This window comes from Ambystoma mexicanum, chromosome 12 (assembly GCF_040938575.1).
Source record: "Ambystoma mexicanum isolate Mex_15411 chromosome 12, UKY_AmexF1_1, whole genome shotgun sequence".
Lineage (NCBI taxonomy): Eukaryota > Metazoa > Chordata > Amphibia > Caudata > Ambystomatidae > Ambystoma > Ambystoma mexicanum.
In genome coordinates, this window is record NC_090936.1 from 961901611 (window position 1) to 961925988 (window position 24378).

General features: G+C 47.6%; 1 protein-coding gene across 1 annotated transcript in view; it reads left to right on the top strand.

Annotated features, from left to right (window-relative positions):
• The first annotated feature begins 748 nt into the window (after nt 1-748).
• LOC138514695 (vomeronasal type-2 receptor 26-like) overlaps nt 749-24378 on the top strand; it is a 195661-nt gene continuing 172031 nt past the window's right edge. Inside the window, exon 1 of the mRNA XM_069630108.1 lies at nt 749-878. Within this exon, the coding sequence (XP_069486209.1) occupies nt 749-878 (130 nt within the window). The remainder of the gene's footprint in view (nt 879-24378) is intronic.

Here is a 24378-nt window from a genome sequence, read left to right on the forward strand (position 1 = left end):
GGATCTGCAGCTGCCCTAGGACTCTTAAGTATCCCTGGGTTTTCCCCTTCCATGCAGGTGATCAAGTCTTCAAGATCTGTTTGGCCTTTTAGATGAACTCAACCTCCCTCAATCTCTCTGGTCTCGTAGCACTCTAGGCTCTCTTTGGCTTCTCGGGACACTCAGTTTGATCGTGTCTCCCAGCTTTTCTGGACCTCACAGCTCTCTGGGGTCTCTCACCTTGTTGTGGCTCACTCTCTAATCTGAGGAACTTACTTTTCTGTTGCTTCTTTCTGTCTTCACGTTCTCTCTCTGCTGGTTACTGGTAACTGCCACATTGGCTTCATTGCAGCTTTTCTATGTATCCAAGTGTTCATGTTTCCCTAACAAGGCTTTGTACTGATTATGCCTTGTTGAGTGTCCTTGTAGTCCTTCTGGTTGGTTTGTACGCTTAGATTGGTGATGTGATTTAGCTGCAAACTCATTGTGCCCTGCTAAGACTTCAAATGACTCTGCTGACATTTTGGGGAAAGAGGAAATTGTGTATGTCCTCAAAATGGCAGAACACCCATGTTGGGGGTGGGGTCCTATCAATAATACGCAGCAAGTGGATGCATGCAGCCATAGAGCATAGGGATGCACTCTGTGGTTCCACAAGAATAATGTTATTATTAAACACTATGAAGTGGTCTTAACCCTCCTAGATGTTTGTGGCTTTGAAAATAAAAAATACAGTGTGCAAAATTCCCAAATTTAATTTTCTTTTCAAATGCAGGTTCCTCGTTCTGTGTGCAGTGAAGTTTGCCCGCTGGGATACAGAGAAGTTGCGCAGGAGGGAAAGCCAGTCTGCTGCTTTGATTGCATCCTGTGTCCTGAAGGGGAGATTTCAAACACAACTGGTGAGAAGTGAAGGTGGTCATTAGTTGTCATATGATTGTATGATTGGTGGTCTGGAAAATGCGTTATTCATGACAGATTGTGTAAAAAAAAATACATGAAGTCGTGATAACCATTGTCCTTTGACACTAGTCCATGAAAGGATTGCTTGTGGCATCTCATAAAACAAAGAGAGAAACATATGTGCAGGAAAATGTCCCATGCGCCATAGTCAGGCGTATAGTGAGTGGTTTTACTAGATATAAAGCCAATCATGCATGCATTTCCCACTGCACAACGTTTAACTTTAACTCATATGTGTGGTCTTTTTCATTTAAGTCTACTGAAGTTAAGATGTAATGAATTAACCATTTAATCTATGTTTATTGAAAGTAAACATATGAAAAGGTGCATTATATCAAGTTTGATTAGAGCTGGGGCCTAATGAGCTGCTTCGTGAATAAAAGCAAACAAATGCAAATAAATGGTTTCCACATTTAATGCTTGGATTGTGGATCCTCATATAAGCTGTGGTTTGGCTGTGATGAGGCCTGTGAATTTACTGTGAGCATGACGACACACCCGATAATCTTGACAATCCTGCTGACAACAGAGCCATCCTTATTGTGAGGTTTTCGCTAAACAGACTTGTTGAGGCCTTGCCGAGACTGATTTGTCTTCTTGATGTGGTGATAAGCATTATAGAGTACATGTAAACCCTGGTAATGGCCAGGAATGCCTGAAAACCTCTAAGCCATCAGAGTTGTTCAGGCATGATACTGTGAGGATTTGCTTACAGATCCTTAATAAGATGAGGGATCGATATGGACAAATTCACAGATAATTCCAGTAACATTGGAGAACCATACCTGTAATGGCTAAAACAAAGTTATTAGCATGACCAGATCCCTCTGGGTGCACATGTTGTTGTTATGTTCTATGAATCATAGAAGGGCATACCCCATATTATCAGAGCGATATTTGGGATGTCATTAAAGTCTTTGCCTTGGAATCTGAATGCCTGCTGAAGAATCAGGGAAGTTGGTGGTTTAGATTGAGGGTGAATACATAGCCATCCTTAGGGATACCATATTTGAAGGAGAATGAAATGGCACTCCACTCCACTCTAATATAGACGCTGAAGAACATTTACCCATAAAGTACATCCCCACTGCATTAGAGTTACTTAGAAAGTATTTGCTTGAATGTAGTGTTTCTGTGCCGAAAGACAGGACAATTATTTTTTGCAAGTTCAACTCGCAATTTTGTTTATGTAACTGCTATGTTGTTTATGTAGAATACTGATCACATGTTGGCCCATTTCTCAGAAGAACACATCAATTCAATCTTTTCTTTTTGATGAATCTCTTTCATGCAAAAGAGTCTGTGTAGTAATACAAAGTCTGCAGGCTCATGTAGGTAGAAGTAGGTTACTTTATTAGGTCTTACGTACACATGTTATAAGTACAGGGGAAGGAGAAGCCCCACCGGTCCCCACCACCCAGGTAGCTGTCTCCAATTTAGCTCCTGGAACCTATTTAAAGGAACCTTCCATGATATGCATTCATTCCATCACTCACTCATGACATCACAGCAACAAGGTTAACACACACTGGGAAAGGAAGGGATAGAAGATACTACAGTCTGCTACAAGTTGGAGACAGTTTATGTGAAGCAACATTTCTGAACAAGACAATATTCGCTTTGTGGTAGATGTGCCAGAGCTTGCTTCATAGCTGACGAGACTGATATCTGTTCTGCCATTTCAAGTGCAGCTGTGTTTGAGCCACAAGAAGTGTTACTTGCTGATGTCTGTGAGGAAGGCCGCTACCTGTGCCTGTGGGTAGGGGCGGTGGTGGATAGAGGAACTAGATATGATGTGATATGATATGATGAGGCATGTGTAATGTGCCTGTACACAAGTGTTTCTAGGTGAGACAAGACAAGGAGGGGGAACGAAGGGAGGACAAAATAACGATCTTACTAGACCTTTTGTCATTAAAATCGTGCAAGTGCAGGGATGAGGGAAGGGATGAGGGATGAGGGAAGGGAGAAGTGCAGTTAACTCACAAGTGCAGCCAGCGGGTGGCTCACAAGTGCAGAGAGAAGGAACTGTAGGGTTGCAGATACAGACCCTTAAGTGCTGGGGCACTCGAAGGCAGTGCAAGGGCAACTGGACATGCAAGAGCCTAGGCCCGAGTTCAAAGAGTGACTAGGTGACCAGTATACGGAGCAGTCAGGTGCATCAGCAGGGGAGAGGAAGAAAGAACGCGGAAGCGAAAAGGAAGGTCTTGAGTTGCTTCCGGAACCAGAGGTGGTTATGCTCAAGTTTGAGAGAGGCAGGGAGGCTGTTCCAGAGGTAGGCCCCACCCGAGGGGACAGGTCTGCCCCCAACTCACTGCTTTGAGAAGCGTCCGACCCTCGGAGAGTTGGAGGTGGATCAGCGGAGAGCTCGAGAAGGAAGATATTTCGGAAGAGAAAGTTGGAGGTAGAGCAGTCCCAGGACCCAGAAAGGTTTGTGGACAATGCAGAGGGTCTTGAAGTTGATCCTTACTGCTACGGGGAGCCAGTAACGAGATTTCAGAGCTGGAGAGATACAATCCCTGGGCTTGAGGCCAAGGACATGTCTCACAGTTCTGTTCTGGATAAGTTGTAAAGGTCGAAGAGTAGAGGCAGGAATATTTAGAAAGACGCTGCTGCAATAGTCCAGCCTAGAGAGGACCAGAGCTCTGGAGACAGTGAGCTTCTGGGGGAAAGTGAGAAAAGGAAGAATACCTCTGAGGAGGGGCTGCTGATAGTTTGACTTCTTAGAGACGTCAGAGATGTGAGCAGAGAAGGAGAGGGTGGAGTCGAAGATGACAACAAGGTTCTTAGCCTCACAGGAAGGAGCAGGACGAAGGCCCAGAGCCCAGAGTGGGCGACCAGAGAAAGAAAGGAAAGGAGGGAGCGGGTGTCCCAATGAGGAGGATCTCAGTCTTACTGGCATTAAGGCAGAGATCATTGGTGGCACACCATTCCTGAATTGCGGCCAGACACTCTGGTATGGGAGAAGAAGCAGAGGTGGCTGAGGAGAGCCTGAAAGAGAGCTGAGCGCCATCTGCATAACATTGAAAATTGGAGCAGAAAGTAGCGATGCGGTGGGCAAGAGGTGCCAGGTAGTAGTTGAAGAGCCAGGGAGAGAGGTTAGACCCCTGGGGAACACCACAAGAAGAAAGAGGGATAGAAGAGAGGAAAGACCCCAGTTGGACCCCCTGGGAGGGTAGGTCAGTAAGAAAGGAGGTCAGCCAGTCCAGGGCCTGATCAGTAATACCAAGGTTGTCACAGAGACGATTGAGCAGGATGGCATGGTTGACCGTGTCCAAAGGGAAGGATAGATCAAGGAGAATGTGGACAGAAGGGAGATTAGAGTCAAGATTGGAGAGCAAGTCTTCACAGGTGTTCAGGAGAGCAGTTTCCGTGCTTCTGGCAGCTCTGAAGCCAGACTGGTGGTGATGGAGGCAGTCAACAGATTCAGTATGTAGATTAAGCTGGGAGATGGCCTGCTTTTCCAAGAGTTTGCCCAGGAAAGGAGTAATGGAGATCGGCGATGGTTAGCCGCAGAGGAAGGACCGGCCGAGGGCTTCTTTAGAAGGGGTGCACAAGAGAGTGCTGAAGGGGAAGTTCCAGTGGCAAAGGAGTAATTGCAGAAATTAGCCAAGGCTGGAGCAAGGGTGTCGATGGGGTCCTTGATTGTTCTGGATGAGCAGGGGAGAACCTGCTTTGATGAGACTTTCATAGATCAGACTTGTCTAGAAACATCATCAGGGGTGAACAGGGGAAAGGAGGATAAAGGAGGAGGAGAGACGGCCTCAGACGGGCCATGAGTGGTTGAGCAGGAGGAAGAGGAGGTAGAGGAAGAGATGGTGGACATGATGTCCTGAGTTTTAGTAGTGAAATGAGATGCCAAGGCTGTGCATAGGACCTGAAAGGGAACAGGAGAAGTAGAGACTGAAGCAGGATGGACCAGCTCCTTGCAGATTTTGAAAAGTTCAGCCGAGTTGTTAGATGCTACAGAGATGTGGGCTTGGATGTAGGCTCTCTTCTTAGAGAGGACAGAGAGTCTGTACTGCCTTTGGAGCAGGCGGCAGGTCAATTTGTCGGGGGTGTGCCCGAGGCCCTCCACTTCCTCTCCGCCGCCCTATGATGCTGGGCATGAAGTGGTTACAGAAAGGATGCCCCGGACCACACTTCCTTCCCCCATGACTGAGGCAGGGTACTCTCACTGGGTCTGCATTGACTCAATGGAGGCCCCTTAGCAAATACCTGAGTGGAGGTCTGGACCAGAGTTGCATCATTGGAATAACATTGCTCCCTGTTGCAGGGAATCCAAGGGTAGGAGTCTGCATGAGCATCTTATGGTCACTGATGGGCATTAGAGAGAAGAACACACTGTAAGAAGGTAGCCTGCTTGCCAAGGTCCCGTGCACGCATTTATATACCAAGATAGCAGCAAATCTGAAGAAGGTTCAGTCCAGTTTTTCCCAAGGTACATTATGATCATGTGTTTTAAATTCAATCCTGTTACAGCATTAATCCTAGCAGACAACTGCTTTCATGTACAAACAGGATGACCCCAGGGCAGGGGCTAAAGGAAAGTACAGGCAGGTTCAGAGCAGTGTGGGAGCAACTGGACAAGGTTGGAGAAGGTACTAGAAAGGAGGAAGAGGAGCTTTGAAGGAGACATCAGGAAGGGGAGGGAAGTGGTACTATAGAGGAGGAAGAAAATGTTGGACGGGCACAATAAGAAGAAGCAATCAGATGGACAAATTGTACACAGTCGAAGGGGAAATTAGAAAGGAGACTGAAGGGAGCACTGGGAAAAACATGGAAAAAAATACCAGAGAACAGAGGATTATGGGAGTGTGGAGGAAAATTGGGAAATTAATATTGTTGGTGCTCCCCAGGCCTGGCAATGCAGTGTTATAGCAACTAGGCCCTGTTACCTGCCATGTTTAAAGAACGTCTCGTGCCTAGCATGTTGGAACGGTTGCTTTTTCATCTCTCGCATTTGACATATTTCCCTTTTGGCATATGGAAGCAGGATGTAGGCTCTCACTTTCCTAAGAAAAACAGCACAGGAGAGAGTACGTTGTTATATTGCTAATGCTCTCACTTGCCTCAAAGCAAATGGGAATCTTTAACCTGTGTGGGAACCTTGACTAGCTGAGTTATGACAAGGTGGCCTCACTGATAAGACAGGCTTACATGAAAGAGCAAATCTGGTGTAAAAGAGTGATATAATGAGGCTTTGTTCTTTGCTAGCAGGAATAATTTAGAGTGCAACATTGACCTGTTGGGACCACCCCTTACATTGGAAGCATGAGTTCTGGTGGGTATAAAGGCCAGGGGCCTCAAGGGGTAGGGGAAGCTCAGAACTTTGTGTCTCGTGTTGCTGTTGGGTTAGTGCTGTCACTGGTTTCTACTAATACAGTGTTCACCAATCCACCAGAGACGTGAGTGATCCTTTTCCCCCTCAAGATTGGTGCTGTTACATGTCGGAATCCTGCTGCTCTGCAGCCAGGTCCGGGGACAGACTTCCCGGTGATCCCCGAGGGCCTAAGAGAGACGATGTTATCAGAGGGGTTAACTGGCTGGAGCGCCCATAGGCCCGAGGAGCGTGGCCAGAGCAGGGGCAGATGAAAGTGCCAACCGGAAAATCATGGATTGGTGAACACAGGTAATCGTGTTAATGCGCTGTCATGTCTTGTACGGTGGGTGTCTGAAATTGAATAATCTGGAAATCAGGTGTGTTTATCCGAGGATACAGGAGGGAAAGTACCCTGCCCTTAGGACTGTTTCTCTGACTAAGGAAAAGATAAAAGCAGTTGACCACCGTAGTTTAAAGTAGCACATACATGCTCCCTACTAACGTAAGAAGAAAAAAAAGATTGCAGTATCGGTCAGAGTAGTGTAGGACTGATTAGGGATTAGGGTGAAGGTGTTCTGGTGGAGTGCAAAGAAAATATTTGGATGAGGATCCCATGATTGTCTTGTCTTAATCCATACCATGTCACTGGAAATCCTAAATGTATAACTCAGGTTGTGTGCCCACTTTTATTTTGCACTCTTCTCTATCTAGTACGGGAGCTTTAATAGGCTTTGTTTTTACCAATTATGTATCTTGTCTTTGACTCTTCCCCATTTGTGTCTCTGAAAATCTGAATACCGCTCTGCATTGTGGGTAGCATAACGCTGGATAGAAGTTGTGAAGCAACACTTATCAGAATCTGACCAACACTTAATGTTTCTGAAATTTCTGTATGAGGGAAGAGCAGAGGCTGGGTGTGATACATGAGACTCTAAATAGAAGCGGTAGAGCAGTTAAGCTAATGAGTCGTACCCACGCTGCCAGCCACAGGACTTGATAGTGTCCCGATGCACACAGAGTTACGAATGCACCTGGCTCCCCAATAAGCCATACCTTGTCTTAACCTCGAGAGAATGGGTTCAGAACAGTGTAGACAAGTGCTGTTTCCTCCTAAAGGGACTCCAGCACACTTCATGTTTACTCACTACTCGCCAAAAGCATGCAAGTACCTTGAACAATGGAGCGAATATACACAGACTGAGTCACCTAGGCACTTTTGCCAGGAAGGTCCCTTTGATTTAGACAGGATAACGAATTTTCGAAAGGTGCATGTGTAGACCAACAGCAATAGGACAGTAATCTCGACTGGTATACTGAATCCACAAAGAGGCAGGCTGACTCCAGGACCTGCATTAAAAGACACTCAAGAGAATCTCCAGTAGCAAGTAAATGTTTTGAAAACCGAGCAATCAAACCTGCAGCTACCGGCCCATAAGGCTGGGTACAAACGATTATATCCTGTATTCCAAGCAGAGCCCCCGTTAAAAGAAAGTTCTGAAGAGATTTTGGACACGTGTAATCCAGATATTCTTAAGGAAATGTTATTCTATGTTATATTATCCAGATTTGTACCGTGCACATTCACCCAGGGGCACCTTGGCACGAGGACTACACTGCTAGGCTAAACTGTAACCTAGAATAACAGAGTCTTCAAGGACTGTCTAAACTGGAGATGATTCTTAATGTAGCCAAGGGCGAAAGGCAGGTCATTCCAGAAAAGAAGAATGCACAGCCCCCGACCCTCACTAACCTAATTTCCGGGATGGCAACTAGACAAGCATTGCAAGAGCAGAGAGTCTGCCCAGGAACACAGGGACATAATTTATCTTGAAGATAGTCAGCCCACTGGCAATAGAACGCCCAGTGGACTAGACACAAAGATTTCCATTTAATCCTTTGGGCCACCGAGAGCCAGTGAAGTGAACGGAGCACAGTACTGATGTGAGAACCATATGGGGTATTTGTGGTCACCTGGGCAGCAAGGTTTTGCAAAAGATGCAACCAGTGGATAAGGCCAATAGGCTGCGCCAAAAACAGGGTGTTGCAATGGTCAATACGACTAGTGACTAATGACGCAACTATCAAAGGTCGCAGATGAGGGGGAAGAAATGGCAATACTTTATGGAGCACTTTTAATAATAATTTGGCATTTATATAGCGCTACAAACCCTCAGGTATCTGAGCACTGCTTATTATTACCCATGGTGTGTGGTGCTCATTTATCGACGTCGGAAGGATGAAAGGCTGAGTTTGGCCCCGCCGGGATTCGAACCTGCGTTAGCAGGCTCTGCACAGATGTCAAAGCAAGCGCTCTACTCGCTGTGCCACTTGACCAGTGAGGAGGAAGTGACCCAATTTACAGACCTTACTCACTTGAAAAGCCATCAAGAGTGACTAGGAAAGAAAGACCCCAAGTTCTTAACCACCGTCACTGGAATAGGGAGATCCCCCACGGCAGATGGCCAAAACGAAGACATTCACAGAGCAGGATTAGAGGGGAAAACCACCACCAGGACCTCTGTGTTGTCCCCATTAAGCTTGAGCCAGTTCCCATTTATCCACTCTCCCACGGCCGCCAAGCACTTACACAGGCACAATGACACATCAGCCCGGTCTAGATCCACCTGAATCAAAATCTGGGTGTCGTCAGCATAGGAATGACATTGGAAGTCGCGGGAGCGGATGAGATGGACCAAAGGCTGAACATAGACGTTAAAGAGCATGGGAGACAAGGCGGCACCTTGAGGAACACCACAGGAAAGCACTTGAGATGAGGAGAAGAAAGGAGAAAGAGAAAGCAATTGGCCCCTGCCAGTCAGGAAGGCGTTGAACCAAGTCGGCACGGGACTATAGACCTGCTGAGGCCAGGCGGACAGCAGAATGGTTGGTCGATGGTGTCAACGCTGCAGACAGGTCTAGCAATATCAAGGCTCCCACTCCACCCCGGTCAATCAGCATGACCATATCGTCAACTACGGACAACAGGAGACACTCTGTTCCACGCCCGGGCTGAAAGCCCGACTAAAAGGGACCAAAGAAACAGGAGGTTTAAAAAAAAGAGGACAGAAGAGTAGACACCAAAGATTCCAACAGCTTCATGAAGAAAGGGAGTAGAGAGATAGGCGAGAAATTAGCCAAAACAGAAGAATCCAGTGACGTTTTACTAAGAAGGGGGATAACAATAGCCTGTTTAAGCTCCATAGGAATGAAGCCTGACTGACAAAAGAGATTAACTGCCTCAGTGACCCATGAAATCATGCCAGGCATAATATTTGTAAGGGTAACGAGGGGGACAGGGTCAGAAGGAGCTGCAGACTTGAGTTGGTCTAGCAGCCCTAGAAACCACCTCCATGGAGAACTCAGGAAATTGAGACCATGAGTGTGAGGCAGTACCCACTACCTCTGCAGGAATTATGCTAGTGGTGCTCTGACCGCATACATGAATATTCTTCTGTATGTCCGCAACTTTAATGATAAAAAAATAAGAAAGCAAGCTGAAGAGAGTTTGTGTGAATAGAACTCTCTGTGAAGAAATACCAGACAGGCGAGTGGTTAGTCTGGACTCTTCACAACCACCAACCTATTTCCTGTCTACTCCAATAAATCGTATGGACAGTCTATTCACTCCTAAGCTACAGACACAGGTCTCTAACCCATTTTGATCCTCTTCAGGCACGTTTAAAGGGTTTCAGAACACAACGCTGAATACCACTGCAGGTTACAAATCATGCAATGTAGCAGTCTGATACGCATAGACAACAGCTCCATCCTAATCATTCCAGGCTACACAAAGCAAGACCAGCACCAGAGACAGAGTTTTGCAGTTATTAAGCGGACATTAAGAGATAATGTAATACGATACACACTGCTTTACCCAGCCTGGCTGAAAATACTACAGGGTGACAAACATTGGATCTGCAACTCCCCAGCAGAAGCATGGCATTGGTGGGAGACAGAGAGCAGCTGAACTACAGCATCGCCATCACATCACCCTGGACGGGTGCCCACAGCCCCCCGAAATCCTTTGAGGACATCTGCACAAAGTCGGAAAGAATAGGCGTTGGGTGGCACTGGTGTAGACAGAATGACAGTGGCAGGAGACAGCACTCTTAGGAGGGAGGAGATCGACGACGGTGGAGGCATGGCTGAAATCACCCCATCGGACGATCGTACTTACGGAATGGACTCACTAGAACGGGCGGCCGACCAACACATAAAGTACAGGTATTCACTGCATAAACCGTCTGTTGAGGGCATGTTCTAAGTTTCTGTTGAAGGTTGGAAATTGGGGATGTTGGGGGTAAGAGGGTAGGGGGGTTTGGGAAAAGAGCGGATGTGTTTGACTCCCGAATTGATCTATGCGCGGTGCCTGAGGCGCAGTTATAAGAGCCATTGGCAACCTGCAAAGAGGGAAAGGGAGGACAGAGGGGCAGGGGAGCATGCATTTGGGAAGGAAGGGTGGTGGATCTCCAACTCAGATTAGGATCTACATGGAACGCTCACCTGATTCCCACGGAGGCGCCGGTCTTGGCAGGATGGTGTATGTGACTCAAAAAGTGAAGTGCAGGACTCGATTGGCTTCCGGGGCTGAGCCTCTTCGCACTGTGTGTCTAACTCGAAGAGTGAGATATCTGCAGGTGAAAGAATATGGGGTTAATGATCTGGGGTTGTCGGGTATCTCTCTCCCTTTCCCTTCCTCGCTTTTCCGTGGAGCCCCAAGGTCAACATGCTCACCTTAGATAGGTGAATGCTGGACTCTCCATCTGCTTCTGGTGCAGGGTGCCGTTGCCAGTTCCTTCACTGGGTGAAACGTAGGCCTCTTGACATCAGAGGATTGCTACCGTCGTTAACTGCACGAACGGTGAGTTTCCGGACACCTTTTAAGTCCTTACAGTCTTTAGGTGCGTGGGCACGTTAATGTGGAACAGGGCTCTGTATAATGCTTTTTCTATTTGTCTTGCAGGGTTCTTGAGGTAGAAGATGGTGTGAAGAAAGCCGAAGTTCGAGCCAGAGTCTTGGAATGACGCGCTTGGAAATGCGTAAGTAAATGCTGGTTGCCTGCTTTTCAAAAGCTCTCTAACTGTCTCTTTTCCCTTGCAGTTGTGAGTTCAGGTGTTGAAGAGACGCTGGAAACGCCGGAGTATTTGCAGGCACCCTATTGTGGCGGGCGCGATGGCGCGTAAGTAAAATACCTGTCTAATGTCTCTTCTTTTGTCTTTCAGGTGCAGGATTGCAGCGTTGAAGAAAACCGAATTCCCGGAGTGCCGGTAAGTAATTCCACACAGGAATAACTATGCTTTTGTCTTCACAGGCGGAGGAGCAGCGTGAAGAGATGGTAGCTGCCGATGGATCAGGTGAGGAAAGCGCTGCGCGTGAAGGTTGCCGTGCTAACCTGTTGTTTCTTGTCTTTGCAGGTGCTACTGAAGGCTGGATACAGGAATGGTAAGCGTTTGTTCTTGCAGGTTCAGGATCGGAAAGAAGAAAACTGGAACAGACACGGTGAGCGTTCTGCTGCAGATGCAGAATAACGCGAAGCACGTTTCATCAATCGGGTGTGGTTTAAATAGCCTTGGAGTGATGAGGCGTCTTCCTCCACGGCCTCGCCTAGGTAAGAAAAGAGTTCCTGTTCCAGAAGAGTTCCAGTGTTGTATCCAGGGAGTGGAGCTTGCCCCACCCAGGTAAGAAAGTAGTCCCGGCTCACAGAGGATTCCTATGTGGCTGGTAAGTAAGCAGCATGGTCTGCTGCAGGTAAGTCCACCCAAGCATCTTCATACAAATTAAGAGCCCGGCGCTTCCAGTGCCGGGACCAGTGACTTTGATAAGCCTGGTGCCACCGGCGCCAGGACAAGGTCCAAAAGGTCCCAGTGGGGACCGGCTGGTGCCTAGGATGAAGGTTAGGGGCCTGCTTCCAAGGACGTTGGGCTGGTCCTAGCTCCTTGGAAGCAGTGATCATGACAGCACCCCCCTCAAGGCCCCTCCTAAGCGTGTCTTCTCCGGGGGTTTTGGCTTGTCGGGGTGATTCAGATGGAATTTCTTGACCAGACGAGGTGCGTGGACATGTTCTGAGGGTTCCCAAGACCTTTCCTGGGGGCCGTATCCTTTCCAATCAACCAGGTAATATAATTTAGATTTGGAGATTTTGGAGTCTAGGATGTTCTTTACTTCGAACTCAAGTTCTCCATCCACTAGAACAGGTTCTGGGAGTTCGGTCAATCGGGTTTCTGGTTGTACTGGTTTTAGTAAGGAGACATGGAATACTGGATGTATTTTCATATGCGAAGGCAATTCCAATTTGACAGCCACCGGATTAATTATGGCAGAGATGAGAAAGGGTCCTAAGTATCTCGGGATGAAGGTGCGGGGTCCTTTTAGAGGCAGGTGCTTAGTGGATAACCAGACCTGATCTCCCACTGCGTAGTGAGGGGCCTCTTTACGGTGTTGATCCGCTCCTTTCTTGTATAGAGCTTTAGCTCTTTGCAGATGGGCAGTGGCTTCTTTAAAAGTACGAGTGATCACCGAGTGCAAGTGATCCACAGCAGGTGTTTCGAATTCTTGGGGAGGATCCAGGTTAGAGGTCCTAGGATGGTTTCCGTATAATAGGAAGAAGGGAGTCTTCCCGGTTCCAGAATGGGTCGAATTGTTATAAGCGTATTCAGCGATCCAAAGGATATCCTTCCAAGGGTTTTCAGTTTGTTGGAGCATGCAACGTAAATATTGCTCCAGAGTTTGATTTGTCCTCTCGGTTTGTCCGTCAGTTTGGGGATGGTGACTGGTTGAAAGTCTCACATCAATTTGGGCTAAGCGACAGCAACTTCGCCAAAAGTGGGAGATGAATTGACTTCCCCTATCGGAGACCAAAACCGAGGGAAAACCGTGTAACCGAACGATGTTTTCTAAGAATTCTCGGGCTAATACTGAAGCTGAAGGTAGGCCCTTCAGGGGAATGAAGTGAGCCATCTTGGAGAATAGATCCACGACTACTAAAATGGTATTATACCCTGAGCATGGAGGTAAGTCCGTGATGAAATCCATGGACAGGGTATGCCATGGACAGGGAGGGATGTCCAGTGGGTGTAAGAGGCCGGCTGGTTTCTCCTTCTGACTTTTATTCTGAGCACACACACCGCAGGAGATTACAAAGTCTCTAATATCCTTCTTCCATGATGGCCACCAGAAATGTCTTTTGACCTTTTCCATGGTTTTGGTAATGCCAGGGTGACCCTCCATTAATGAGTCGTGATAACAGGAGATTACCTGTTTTTGTATTTTCTCACAGGGCAAGTACAATCGTCCTCGGAAATATGGTAGGTCTTGGTCCACTGAGAAATCCTTCCCCTTGAATTGCCAGTCCTGTAATTCTGCCGGAGTTAGGAGTGATTTGACTGTAGTCTCGATGTCTTCAAAGGATTGAGCGCTGACCAAGCCCAAAATCCTTTGTTCCGGGATTATGGGTATTGGTTCAGGATTGGTCAAGCGTTCATCTATTCCCATCCGGGAGAGGGCATCTGCTTTTCCGTTTTTACTGCCTGGTCGATAAATAATTATAAAGTCAAACTCAGCCAAAAACAGAGCCCAGCGGAGCTGCCTGGAAGACTGAGCTTTGGCCGTCTTCAGATATTGTAAGTTGCGGTGATCTGTCATTACGGTGACTGTGTGTCTGGCTCCCAAAAGATAATGTCGCCAGGCTTTAAAGGCTGATCTGATAGCTAAAAGTTCCTTGTCTGTAATTGAATAGTTGATCTCGGGAGCCGAGAATTTGCGGGACCAAAAGGCTACAGGATGTAATTGGTGTGTGACCGGATCTCTTTGTGATAAAACTGCCCCCATAGCAAGACTAGAAGCATCTGTTTCTATGATGTAGGGGAGTTCTGGGCGAGGGTGTTTTAGAACAGGTGCAGAGATGAATTTAGCTTTTAAGTCCTGAAAAGCTTGTTCCGCCTCGGTAGACCACTCAAAACGTTTGTTTTTCTTTAATAGAGCGGTGATGGGCTGGACTATTCGAGAGAATTCAGGAATGAACCTGCGGTAAAAGTTAGCGAAGCCTAACATGCTTTGAACTCCTTTTACAGAGGTTGGTGAAGGCCACTTGATGATTGCATCGACTTTCTTTGAATCAATATGGACTCCGTTTGGTGACAATATGAATCCCAGGAACTCAACTTCAGTTACGTTGAAAACGCATTTTTCAAGCTTAGCAAAAAGGTTATGTTGACGTAATCTCTCGAGGACCTCTTTAACGTGTTTCTGATGTTCCTCTTCAGATGATGAATAGACGAGGATGTCATCAATCTAGACAACAACCCACACATCTATGAGTTCTCTAAGGACATCATTCATAAAATACTGGAAGGCTGCAGGAGCGTTGCATAGTCCAAAGGGCATAACTTGATATTCAAACAGCCCATACTTGGTACGGAAGGCCGTCTTCCATTCATCGCCCTCTTTTATTCGTACCAAGTGGTAGGCTCCTCTGAGATCCAACTTTGTATATATACATGCGTCTTTGACTTGGTCCAGGAGTTCAGGGATCAAAGGTAACGGGTATCTGTTTTTAACAGTGATTTGATTCAGGGTGCGGTAATCTATACAAGTCCTAAGGTCTCCTTCCTTTTTCGGAACGAAGAACAAAGCCGAGGAAGCTGGAGATTTTGAAGGACGGATAAATCCGTTAGCTAGGTATTGGTCCAGATATTGTCTGAGGTGAAGATTCTCTGGCTCGGTGAGGGCATAAATCCTACTGCAAGGAGGAGTTGTTCCGGGTATCAGATCTATTTGACAGTCGTAAGACCTATGAGGAGGCAGGGTGTTAGCTTGGTCCTTCCGAAAGACGTCTTGGAATTTCTGGTATTCGGGAGGTAGTTTGGGAACCTCAGAAGAGATTGCCGCCAGTGAAACATCAGGCCGAGGATAACAAGTGGAGATACATTCTGGAAACTGAACCGTCTTTGCTCGCCAATCGATCTGAGGATTGTGCTTCTCTAACCAAGGAATTCCCAGAATGATCTGGAACTGAGGGGCCTTGATCACATCGAACACTATTTTCTCCCGGTGTCCCTCTTGGCTCACTAACGTCACTTCTTGGGTGGCGTGAGTTACTGGTCCGGAGGCTATCTCCGTGCCATCCACTGTAGTAATGACGTCTTTTACTGCCTTAGGGACAAGAGGTAGATTCATCCTTGATACCATTTCACGGTCCACATAATTACCGATTGCTCCGCTGTCGATGTAAGCTTCAATTGCATGCAAACGATCCGGACGTTCAGGGCTAATGAGGACCATAGGCACCACGAAATGCGAGGTCATGGAACAGATTTTAACGCTCGGCAAGAGGACCTCTACACTTGTCGGGCTAGGTCGTTTCCCTGCTCAGAATTTGTGGTACAGGTATCTGCGGCTCCTACAGCCTTCTTAGCTGGTTTCACTGGACAGTCTCGAAGAAAGTGCCCCGAGTTTACGCAATAGAGGCATAATTGCAGCTGTCTTCTCCTTTCTCGCTCTTTTTGGGTTAAAGGTCCTTTCATGCCCCCTATTTGCATGGGTTCCACGGTGTCAGCTCCCCTAGTAGAGGTCTGCGGTTTAGAAAACACTCGGGTATCAAATTTGGAACGATCAGCCTTTCTGTTCTGTAATCTGTGGTCCAATTGAACAACTAAGTCAATATAGTCTGAGCATTCTTGTGGAGGATTCACAACTTGAGCTAACACATCCTTGAGCTCTCCACGCAGGCCTCTGTAGAAAAGCGTTATTCTTTTATCCTCAGGCCATTGAGTTTCCACTATAAGTCTGTTGAATGAGGCAATGTAAGTCAAGAGGTCTTGATTACCCTGTCGTAACGAAAGGAGTTCATTGTCCAAGGCCAGCCCTTGTGCATGTCTTGCGAACAGTTTCTCCATGCTGGACTGGAAGGCCTGGAAATCATGAAGAACCGGATCATCCTGAGTGACTAAAGGGATCGACCAATCTGCAGCACTGCCACTGAGATAAGAAAGCACAAAAGCCACCTTGGCCTGATCTGTTGGGAAGGCAGCTGGTCTACATAAGAAGTGTAGGCGGCACTGGTTACTGAACACTGCAAATCTCTTTGGGTCACCAGAAAAGCGTTCGGGCGGAGCCAAGGGCACATTACCGGGTAGATTGATTTGCACTGGATTTGAGGAAGATGCTGAAGGATAATATACTCCTGGAGCGGGCAAAGGTGTTTGTCCTGCCTGCGTTTGTAGCAATTGCCTAGCGAGGTCCTCTGTTCGCTCCTTGGATATTATCAGCTCTCTACTTAGAGCGTTTGTTTCCTGACGAGCTGCATGTACTTCTGCTCTTAGTTCCCCAAGCAACTGGGCCAATTGATCAGTATCCGAGGTTTCCATTGCGCCTGGGTAGGAGTTTTGCGGTGGGCTTCGCGTTCTGTAACGCTCACCTGATTCCCACGGAGGCGCCGGTCTTGGCAGGATGGTGTCTGTGACTCGAAAAGTGAAGTGCAGGACTCGATTGGCTTCCGGGGCTGAGCCTCTTCGCACTGTGTGTCTAACTCGAAGAGTGAGATATCTGCAGGTGAAAGAATATGGGGTTAATGATCTGGGGTTGTCGGGTATCTCTCTCCCTTTCCCTTCCTCGCTTTTCCGTGGAGCCCCAAGGTCAACGTGCTCACCTTAGATAGGTGAATTCTGGACTCTCCATCTGCGTCTGGTGCAGGGTGCCGTTGCCAGTTCCTTCACTGGGTGAAACGTAGGCCTCTTGACATCAGAGGATTGCTACCGTCGTTAACTGCACGAACAGTGAGTTTCCGGGCACCTTTTAAGTCCTTACAGTCTTTAGGTGCGTGGGCACGTTAATGTGGAACAGGGCTCTGTATAATGCTTTTTCTATTTGTCTTGCAGGGTTCTTGAGGTAGAATATGGTGTGAAGAAAGCCGAAGTTCGAGCCAGAGTCTTGGAATGACGCGCTTGGAAATGCGTAAGTAAATGCCGGTTGCCTGCTTTTCAAAAGCTCTCTAACTGTCTCTTTTCCCTTGCAGTTGTGAGTTCGGGTGTTGAAGAGACGCTGGAAACGCCGGAGTATTTGCAGGCGCCCTATTGTGGCGGGCGCGATGGCGCGTAAGTAAAATACCTGTCTAATGTCTCTTCTTTTGTCTTTCAGGTGCAGGATTGCAGCGTTGAAGAAAACCGGAATTCCCGGAGTGCCGGTAAGTAATTCCACACAGGAATAACTATGCTTTTGTCTTCACAGGCGGAGGAGCAGCGTGAAGAGATGGTAGCTGCCGATGGATCAGGTGAGGAAAGCGCTGCGCGTGAAGGTTGCCGTGCTAACCTGTTGTTTCTTGTCTTTGCAGGTGCTACTGAAGGCTGGATACAGGAATGGTAAGCGTTTGTTCTTGCAGGTTCAGGATCGGAAAGAAGAAAACTGGAACAGACACGGTGAGCGTTCTGCTGCAGATGCAGAATAACGCGAAGCACATTTCATCAATCGGGTGTGGTTTAAATAGCCTTGGATTGATGAGGCGTCTTCCTCCACGGCCTCGCCTAGGTAAGAAAAGAGTTCCTGTTCCAGAAGAGTTCCAGTGTTGTATCCAGGGAGTGGAGCTTGCCCCACCCAGGTAAGAAAGTAGTCCCGGCTCACAGAGGATTCCTATGTGGCTGGTAAGTAAGCAGCATGGTCTGCTGCAGGTAAGTCCACCCAAGCATCTTCATACAAATTATGAGCCCGGCGCTTCCAGTGCCGGGACCAGTGACTTTGATGAGCCTGGTGCCACCGGCGCCAGGACAAGGTCCAAAAGGTCCCAGTGGGGACCGGCTGGTGCCTAGGATGAAGGTTAGGGGCCTGCTTCCAAGGACGTTGTGCTGGTCCTAGCTCCTTGGAAACAGTGATCATGACAGCACCCCCCCTCAAGGCCCCTCCTAAGCGTGTCTTCTCAGGGGGTTTTGGCTTGTCGGGGTGATTCAGATGGAATTTCTTGACCAGACGAGGTGCGTGGACATGTTCTGAGGGTTCCCAAGACCTTTCCTGGGGGCCGTATCCTTTCCAATCAACCAGGTAATATAATTTAGATTTGGAGATTTTGGAGTCTAGGATGTTCTTTACTTCGAACTCAAGTTCTCCATCCACTAGAACAGGTTCTGGGAGTTCGGTCAATCGGGTTTCTGGTTGTACTGGTTTTAGTAAGGAGACATGGAATACTGGATGTATTTTCATATGCGAAGGCAATTCCAATTTGACAGCCACCGGATTAATTATGGCAGAGATGAGAAAGGGTCCTAAGTATCTCGAGATGAAGGTGCGGGGTCCTTTTAGAGGCAGGTGCTTAGTGGATAACCAGACCTGATCTCCCACTGCGTAGTGAGGGGCCTCTTTACGGTGTTGATCCGCTCCTTTCTTGTATAGAGCTTTAGCTCTTTGCAGATGGGCAGTGGCTTCTTTAAAAGTACGAGTGATCACCGAGTGCAAGTGATCCACAGCAGGTGTTTCGAATTCTTGGGGAGGATCCAGGTTAGAGGTCCTAGGATGGTTTCCGTATAATAGGAAGAAGGGAGTCTTCCCGGTTCCAGAATGGGTCGAATTGTTATAAGCGTATTCAGCGATCCAAAGGATATCCTTCCAAGGGTTTTCAGTTTGTTGGAGCATGCAACGTAAATATTGCTCCAGAGTTTGATTTGTCCTCTCGGTTTGTCCGTCAGTTTGGGGATGGTGACTGGTTGAAAGTCTCACATCAATTTGGGCTAAGCGACAGCAACTTCGCCAAAAGTGGGAGATGAATTGACTTCCCCTATCGGAGACCAAAACCGAGGGAAAACCGTGTAACCGAACAATGTTTTCTAAGAATTCTCGGGCTAATACTGAAGCTGAAGGTAGGCCCTTCAGGGGAATGAAGTGAGCCATCTTGGAGAATAGATCCACGACTACTAAAATGGTATTATACCCTAAGCATGGAGGTAAGTCCGTGATGAAATCCATGGACAGGGTATGCCATGGACAGGGAGGGATGTCCAGTGGGTGTAAGAGGCCGGCTGGTTTCTCCTTCTGACCTTTATTCTGGGCACACACACCGCAGGAGATTACAAAGTCTCTAATATCCTTCTTCCATGATGGCCACCAGAAATGTCTTTTGACCTTTTCCATGGTTTTGGTAATGCCAGGGTGACCCTCCATTAATGAGTCGTGATAACAGGAGATTACCTGTTTTTGTATTTTCTCACAGGGCAAGTACAATCGTCCTCGGAAATATGGTAGGTCTTGGTCCACTGAGAAATCCTTCCCCTTGAATTGCCAGTCCTGTAATTCTGCCGGAGTTAGGAGTGATTTGACTGTAGTCTCGATGTCTTCAAAGGATTGAGCGCTGACCAAGCCCAAAATCCTTTGTTCCGGGATTATGGGTATTGGTTCAGGATTGGTCAAGCGTTCATCTATTCCCATCCGGGAGAGGGCATCTGCTTTTCCGTTTTTACTGCCTGGTCGATAAGTAATTATAAAGTCAAACTCAGCCAAAAACAGAGCCCAGCGGAGCTGCCTGGAAGACTGAGCTTTGGCCGTCTTCAGATATTGTAAGTTGCGGTGATCTGTCATTACGGTGACTGTGTGTCTGGCTCCCAAAAGATAATGTCGCCAGGCTTTAAAGGCTGATCTGATAGCTAAAAGTTCCTTGTCTGTAATTGAATAGTTGATCTCGGGAGCCGAGAATTTGCGGGACCAAAAGGCTACAGGATGTAATTGGTGTGTGACCGGATCTCTTTGTGATAAAACTGCCCACATAGCAAGACTAGAAGCATCTGTTTCTACGATGTAGGGGAGTTCTGGGCGAGGGTGTTTTAGAACAGGTGCAGAGATGAATTTAGCTTTTAAGTCCTGAAAAGCTTGTTCCGCCTCGGTAGACCACTCAAAACGTTTGTTTTTCTTTAATAGAGCGGTGATGGGCTGGACTATTCGAGAGAATTCAGGAATGAACCTGTGGTAAAAGTTAGCGAAGCCTAACATGCTTTGAACTCCTTTTACAGAGGTTGGTGAAGGCCACTTGATGATTGCATCGACTTTCTTTGAATCCATATGGACTCCGTTTGGTGACAATATGAATCCCAGGAACTCAACTTCAGTTACGTTGAAAACGCATTTTTCAAGCTTAGCAAAAAGGTTATGTTGACGTAATCTCTCGAGGACCTCTTTAACGTGTTTCTGATGTTCCTCTTCAGATGATGAATAGACGAGGATGTCATCAATCTAGACAACAACACACACATCTATGAGTTCTCTAAGGACATCATTCATAAAATACTGGAAGGCGGCAGGAGCGTTGCATAGTCCAAAGGGCATAACTTGATATTCAAACAGCCCATACTTGGTGCGGAAGGCCGTCTTCCATTCATCGCCCTCTTTTATTCGTACCAAGTGGTAGGCTCCTCTGAGATCCAACTTTGTATATATACATGCGTCTTTGACTTGGTCCAGGAGTTCAGGGATCAAAGGTAACGGGTATCTGTTTTTAACAGTGATTTGATTCAGGGCGCGGTAATCTATACAAGTCCTAAGGTCTCCTTCCTTTTTCGGAACGAAGAACAAAGCTGAGGAAGCTGGAGATTTTGAAGGACGGATAAATCCGTTAGCTAGGTATTGGCCCAGATATTGTCTGAGGTGAAGATTCTCTGGCTCGGTGAGGGCATAAATCCTACTGCAAGGAGGAGTTGTTCCGGGTATCAGATCTATTTGACAGTCGTAAGACCTATGAGGAGGCAGGGTGTTAGCTTGGTCCTTCCGAAAGACGTCTTGGAATTTCTGGTATTCGGGAGGTAGTTTGGGAACCTCAGAAGAGATTGCCGCCAGTGAAACATCAGGCCGAGGATAACAAGTGGAGATACATTCTGGAAACTGAACCGTCTTTGCTCGCCAATCGATCTGAGGATTGTGCTTCTCTAACCAAGGAATTCCCAGAATGATCTGGAACTGAGGGGCCTTGATCACATCGAACACGATTTTCTCCCGGTGTCCCTCTTGGCTCACTAACGTCACTTCTTGGGTGGCGTGAGTTACTGGTCCGGAGGCTATCTCCGTGCCATCCACTGTAGTAATGACGTCTTTTACTGCCTTAGGGACAAGAGGTAGATTCATCCTTGATACCATTTCACGGTCCACATAATTACCGATTGCTCCGCTGTCGATGTAAGCTTCAATTGCATGCAAACGATCCGGACGTTCAGGGCTAATGAGGACCATAGGCACCACGAAATGCGAGGTCATGGAACAGATTTTAACGCTCGGCAAGAGGACCTCTACACTTGTCGGGCTAGGTCGTTTCCTGCTCAGAATTTGTGGTACAGGTATCTGCGGCTCCTACAGCCTTCTTAGCTGGTTTCACTGGACAGTCTCGAAGAAAGTGCCCCGAGTTTACGCAATAGAGGCATAATTGCAGCTGTCTTCTCCTTTCTCGCTCTTTTTGGGTTAAAGGTCCTTTCATGCCCCCTATTTGCATGGGTTCCACGGTGTCAGCTCCCCTAGTAGAGGTCTGCGGTTTAGAAAACACTCAGGTATCAAATTTGGAACGATCAGCCTTTCTGTTCTGTAATCTGTGGTCCAATTGAACAACTAAGTCAATATTGTCTGAGCATTCTTGTGGAGGATTCACAACTTGAGCTAACACATCCTTGAGCTCTCCACGCAGGCCTCTGTAGAAAAGCGTTATTCTTTTATCCTCAGGCCATTGAGTTTCCACTATAAGTCTGTTGAATGAGGCAATGTAAGTCAAGAGGTCTTGATTACCCTGTCGTAACGAAAGGAGTTCATTGTCCAAGGCCAGCCCTTGTGCATGTCTTGCGAACAGTTTCTCCATGCTGGACTGGAAGGCCTGGAAATCATGAAGAACCGGATCATCCTGAGTGACTAAAGGGATCGACCAATCTGCGGCACTGCCACTGAGATAAGAAAGCACAAAAGCCACCTTGGCCTGATCTGTTGGGAAGGCAGCTGGTCTACATAAGAAGTGTAGGCGGCACTGGTTAATGAACACTGCAAATCTCTTTGGGTCACCAGAAAAGCGTTCGGGCGGAGCCAAGGGCACATTACCGGGTAGATTGATTTGCACTGGATTTGAGGAAGATGCTGAAGGATAATTTCCTCCTGGAGCGGGCAAAGGTGTCCTGCCTGCGTTTGTAGCAATTGCCTAGCGAGGTCCTCTGTTCGCTCCTTGGATATTATCAGCTCTCTTCTTAGAGCGTTTGTTTCCTGACGAGCTGCATGTACTTCTGCTCTTAGTTCCCCAAGCAACTGGGCCAATTGATCAGTATCCGAGGTTTCCATTGCGCCTGGGTAGGAGTTTTGCGGTGGGCTTCGCGTTCTGTAACGCTCACCTGATTCCCACGGAGGCGCCGGTCTTGGCAGGATGGTGTTTGTGACTCGAAAAGTGAAGTGCAGGACTCGATTGGCTTCCGGGGCTGAGCCTCTTCGCACTGTGTGTCTAACTCGAAGAGTGAGATATCTGCAGGTGAAAGAATATGGGGTTAATGATCTGAGGTTGTCGGGTATCTCTCTCACTTTCCCTTCCTCGCTTTTCCGTGGAGCCCCAAGGTCAACGTGCTCACCTTAGATAGGTGAATGCTGGACTCTCCATCTGCGTCTGGTGCAGGGTGCCGTTGCCAGTTCTTTCACTGGGTGAAACGTAGGCCTCTTGACATCAGAGGATTGCTACCGTCGTTAACTGCACGAACGGTGAGTTTCCGGACACCTTTTAAGTCCTTACAGTCTTTAGGTGCGTGGGCACATTAATGTGGAACAAGGCTCTGTATAATGCTTTTTCTATTTGTCTTGCAGGGTTCTTGAGGTAGAAGATGGTGTGAAGAAAGCCGAAGTTCGAGCCAGAGTCTTGGAATGACGCGCTTGGAAATGCGTAAGTAAATGCCAGTTGCCTGCTTTTCAAAAGCTCTCTAACTGTCTCTTTTCCCTTGCAGTTGTGAGTTCGGGTGTTGAAGAGACGCTGGAAACGCCGGAGTATTTGCAGGCGCCCTACTGTGGCGGGCGCGATGGCGCGTAAGTAAAATACCTGTCTAATGTCTCTTCTTTTGTCTTTCAGGTGCAGGATTGCAGCGTTGAAGAAAACCGGAATTCCCGGAGTGCCGGTAAGTAATTCCACACAGGAATAACTATGCTTTTGTCTTCACAGGCGGAGGAGCAGCGTGAAGAGATGGTAGCTGCCGATGGATCAGGTGAGGAAAGCGCTGCGCGTGAAGGTTGCCGTGCTAACCTGTTGTTTCTTGTCTTTGCAGGTGCTACTGAAGGCTGGATACAGGAATGGTAAGCGTTTGTTCTTGCAGGTTCAGGATCGGAAAGAAGAAAACTGGAACAGACACGGTGAGCGTTCTGCTGCAGATGCAGAATAACGCGAAGCACGTTTCATCAATCGGGTGTGGTTTAAATAGCCTTGGAGTGATGAGGCATCTTCCTCCACGGCCTCGCCTAGGTAAGAAAAGAGTTCCTGTTCCAGAAGAGTTCCAGTGTTGTATCCAGGGAGTGGAGCTTGCCCCACCCAGGTAAGAAAGTAGTCCCGGCTCACAGAGGATTCCTATGTGGCTGGTAAGTAAGCAGCATGGTCTGCTGCAGGTAAGTCCACCCAAGCATCTTCATACAAATTATGAGCCCGGCGCTTCCAGTGCCGGGACCAGTGACTTTGATGAGCCTGGTGCCACCGGCGCCAGGACAAGGTCCAAAAGGTCCCAGTGGGGACCGGCTGGTGCCTAGGATGAAGGTTAGGGGCCTGCTTCCAAGGACGTTGGGCTGGTCCTGGCTCCTTGGAAGCAGTGATCATGACACTACATCTGGCACAGTACATGGGCTCTGGGGAGAGGGCGGCAAAGGCAACTGAAGGGCCAAAGCCCACTCACTTAATTTTAACATCGAATGTGCGAGTGATGGGTCAAGATAAGAAGAGGAGAGAGATACTGGGCTCCCTGAAAAGGTGGGGCGTGTAAGTAGTGCTACTACAGGCAACGCACTTGAAGAAAGAGGGATTCGAAAGGGTGCGGGCGAGTCGATGTATACAGGACACCCTTCTCCACTTACTCCAGAGGCATGTTAATATCGGTAGCCCAGGGAACTCCCTTGCAGATTATTAAAGTAATACATGATGATGAAGGCAGAACACTGATTCT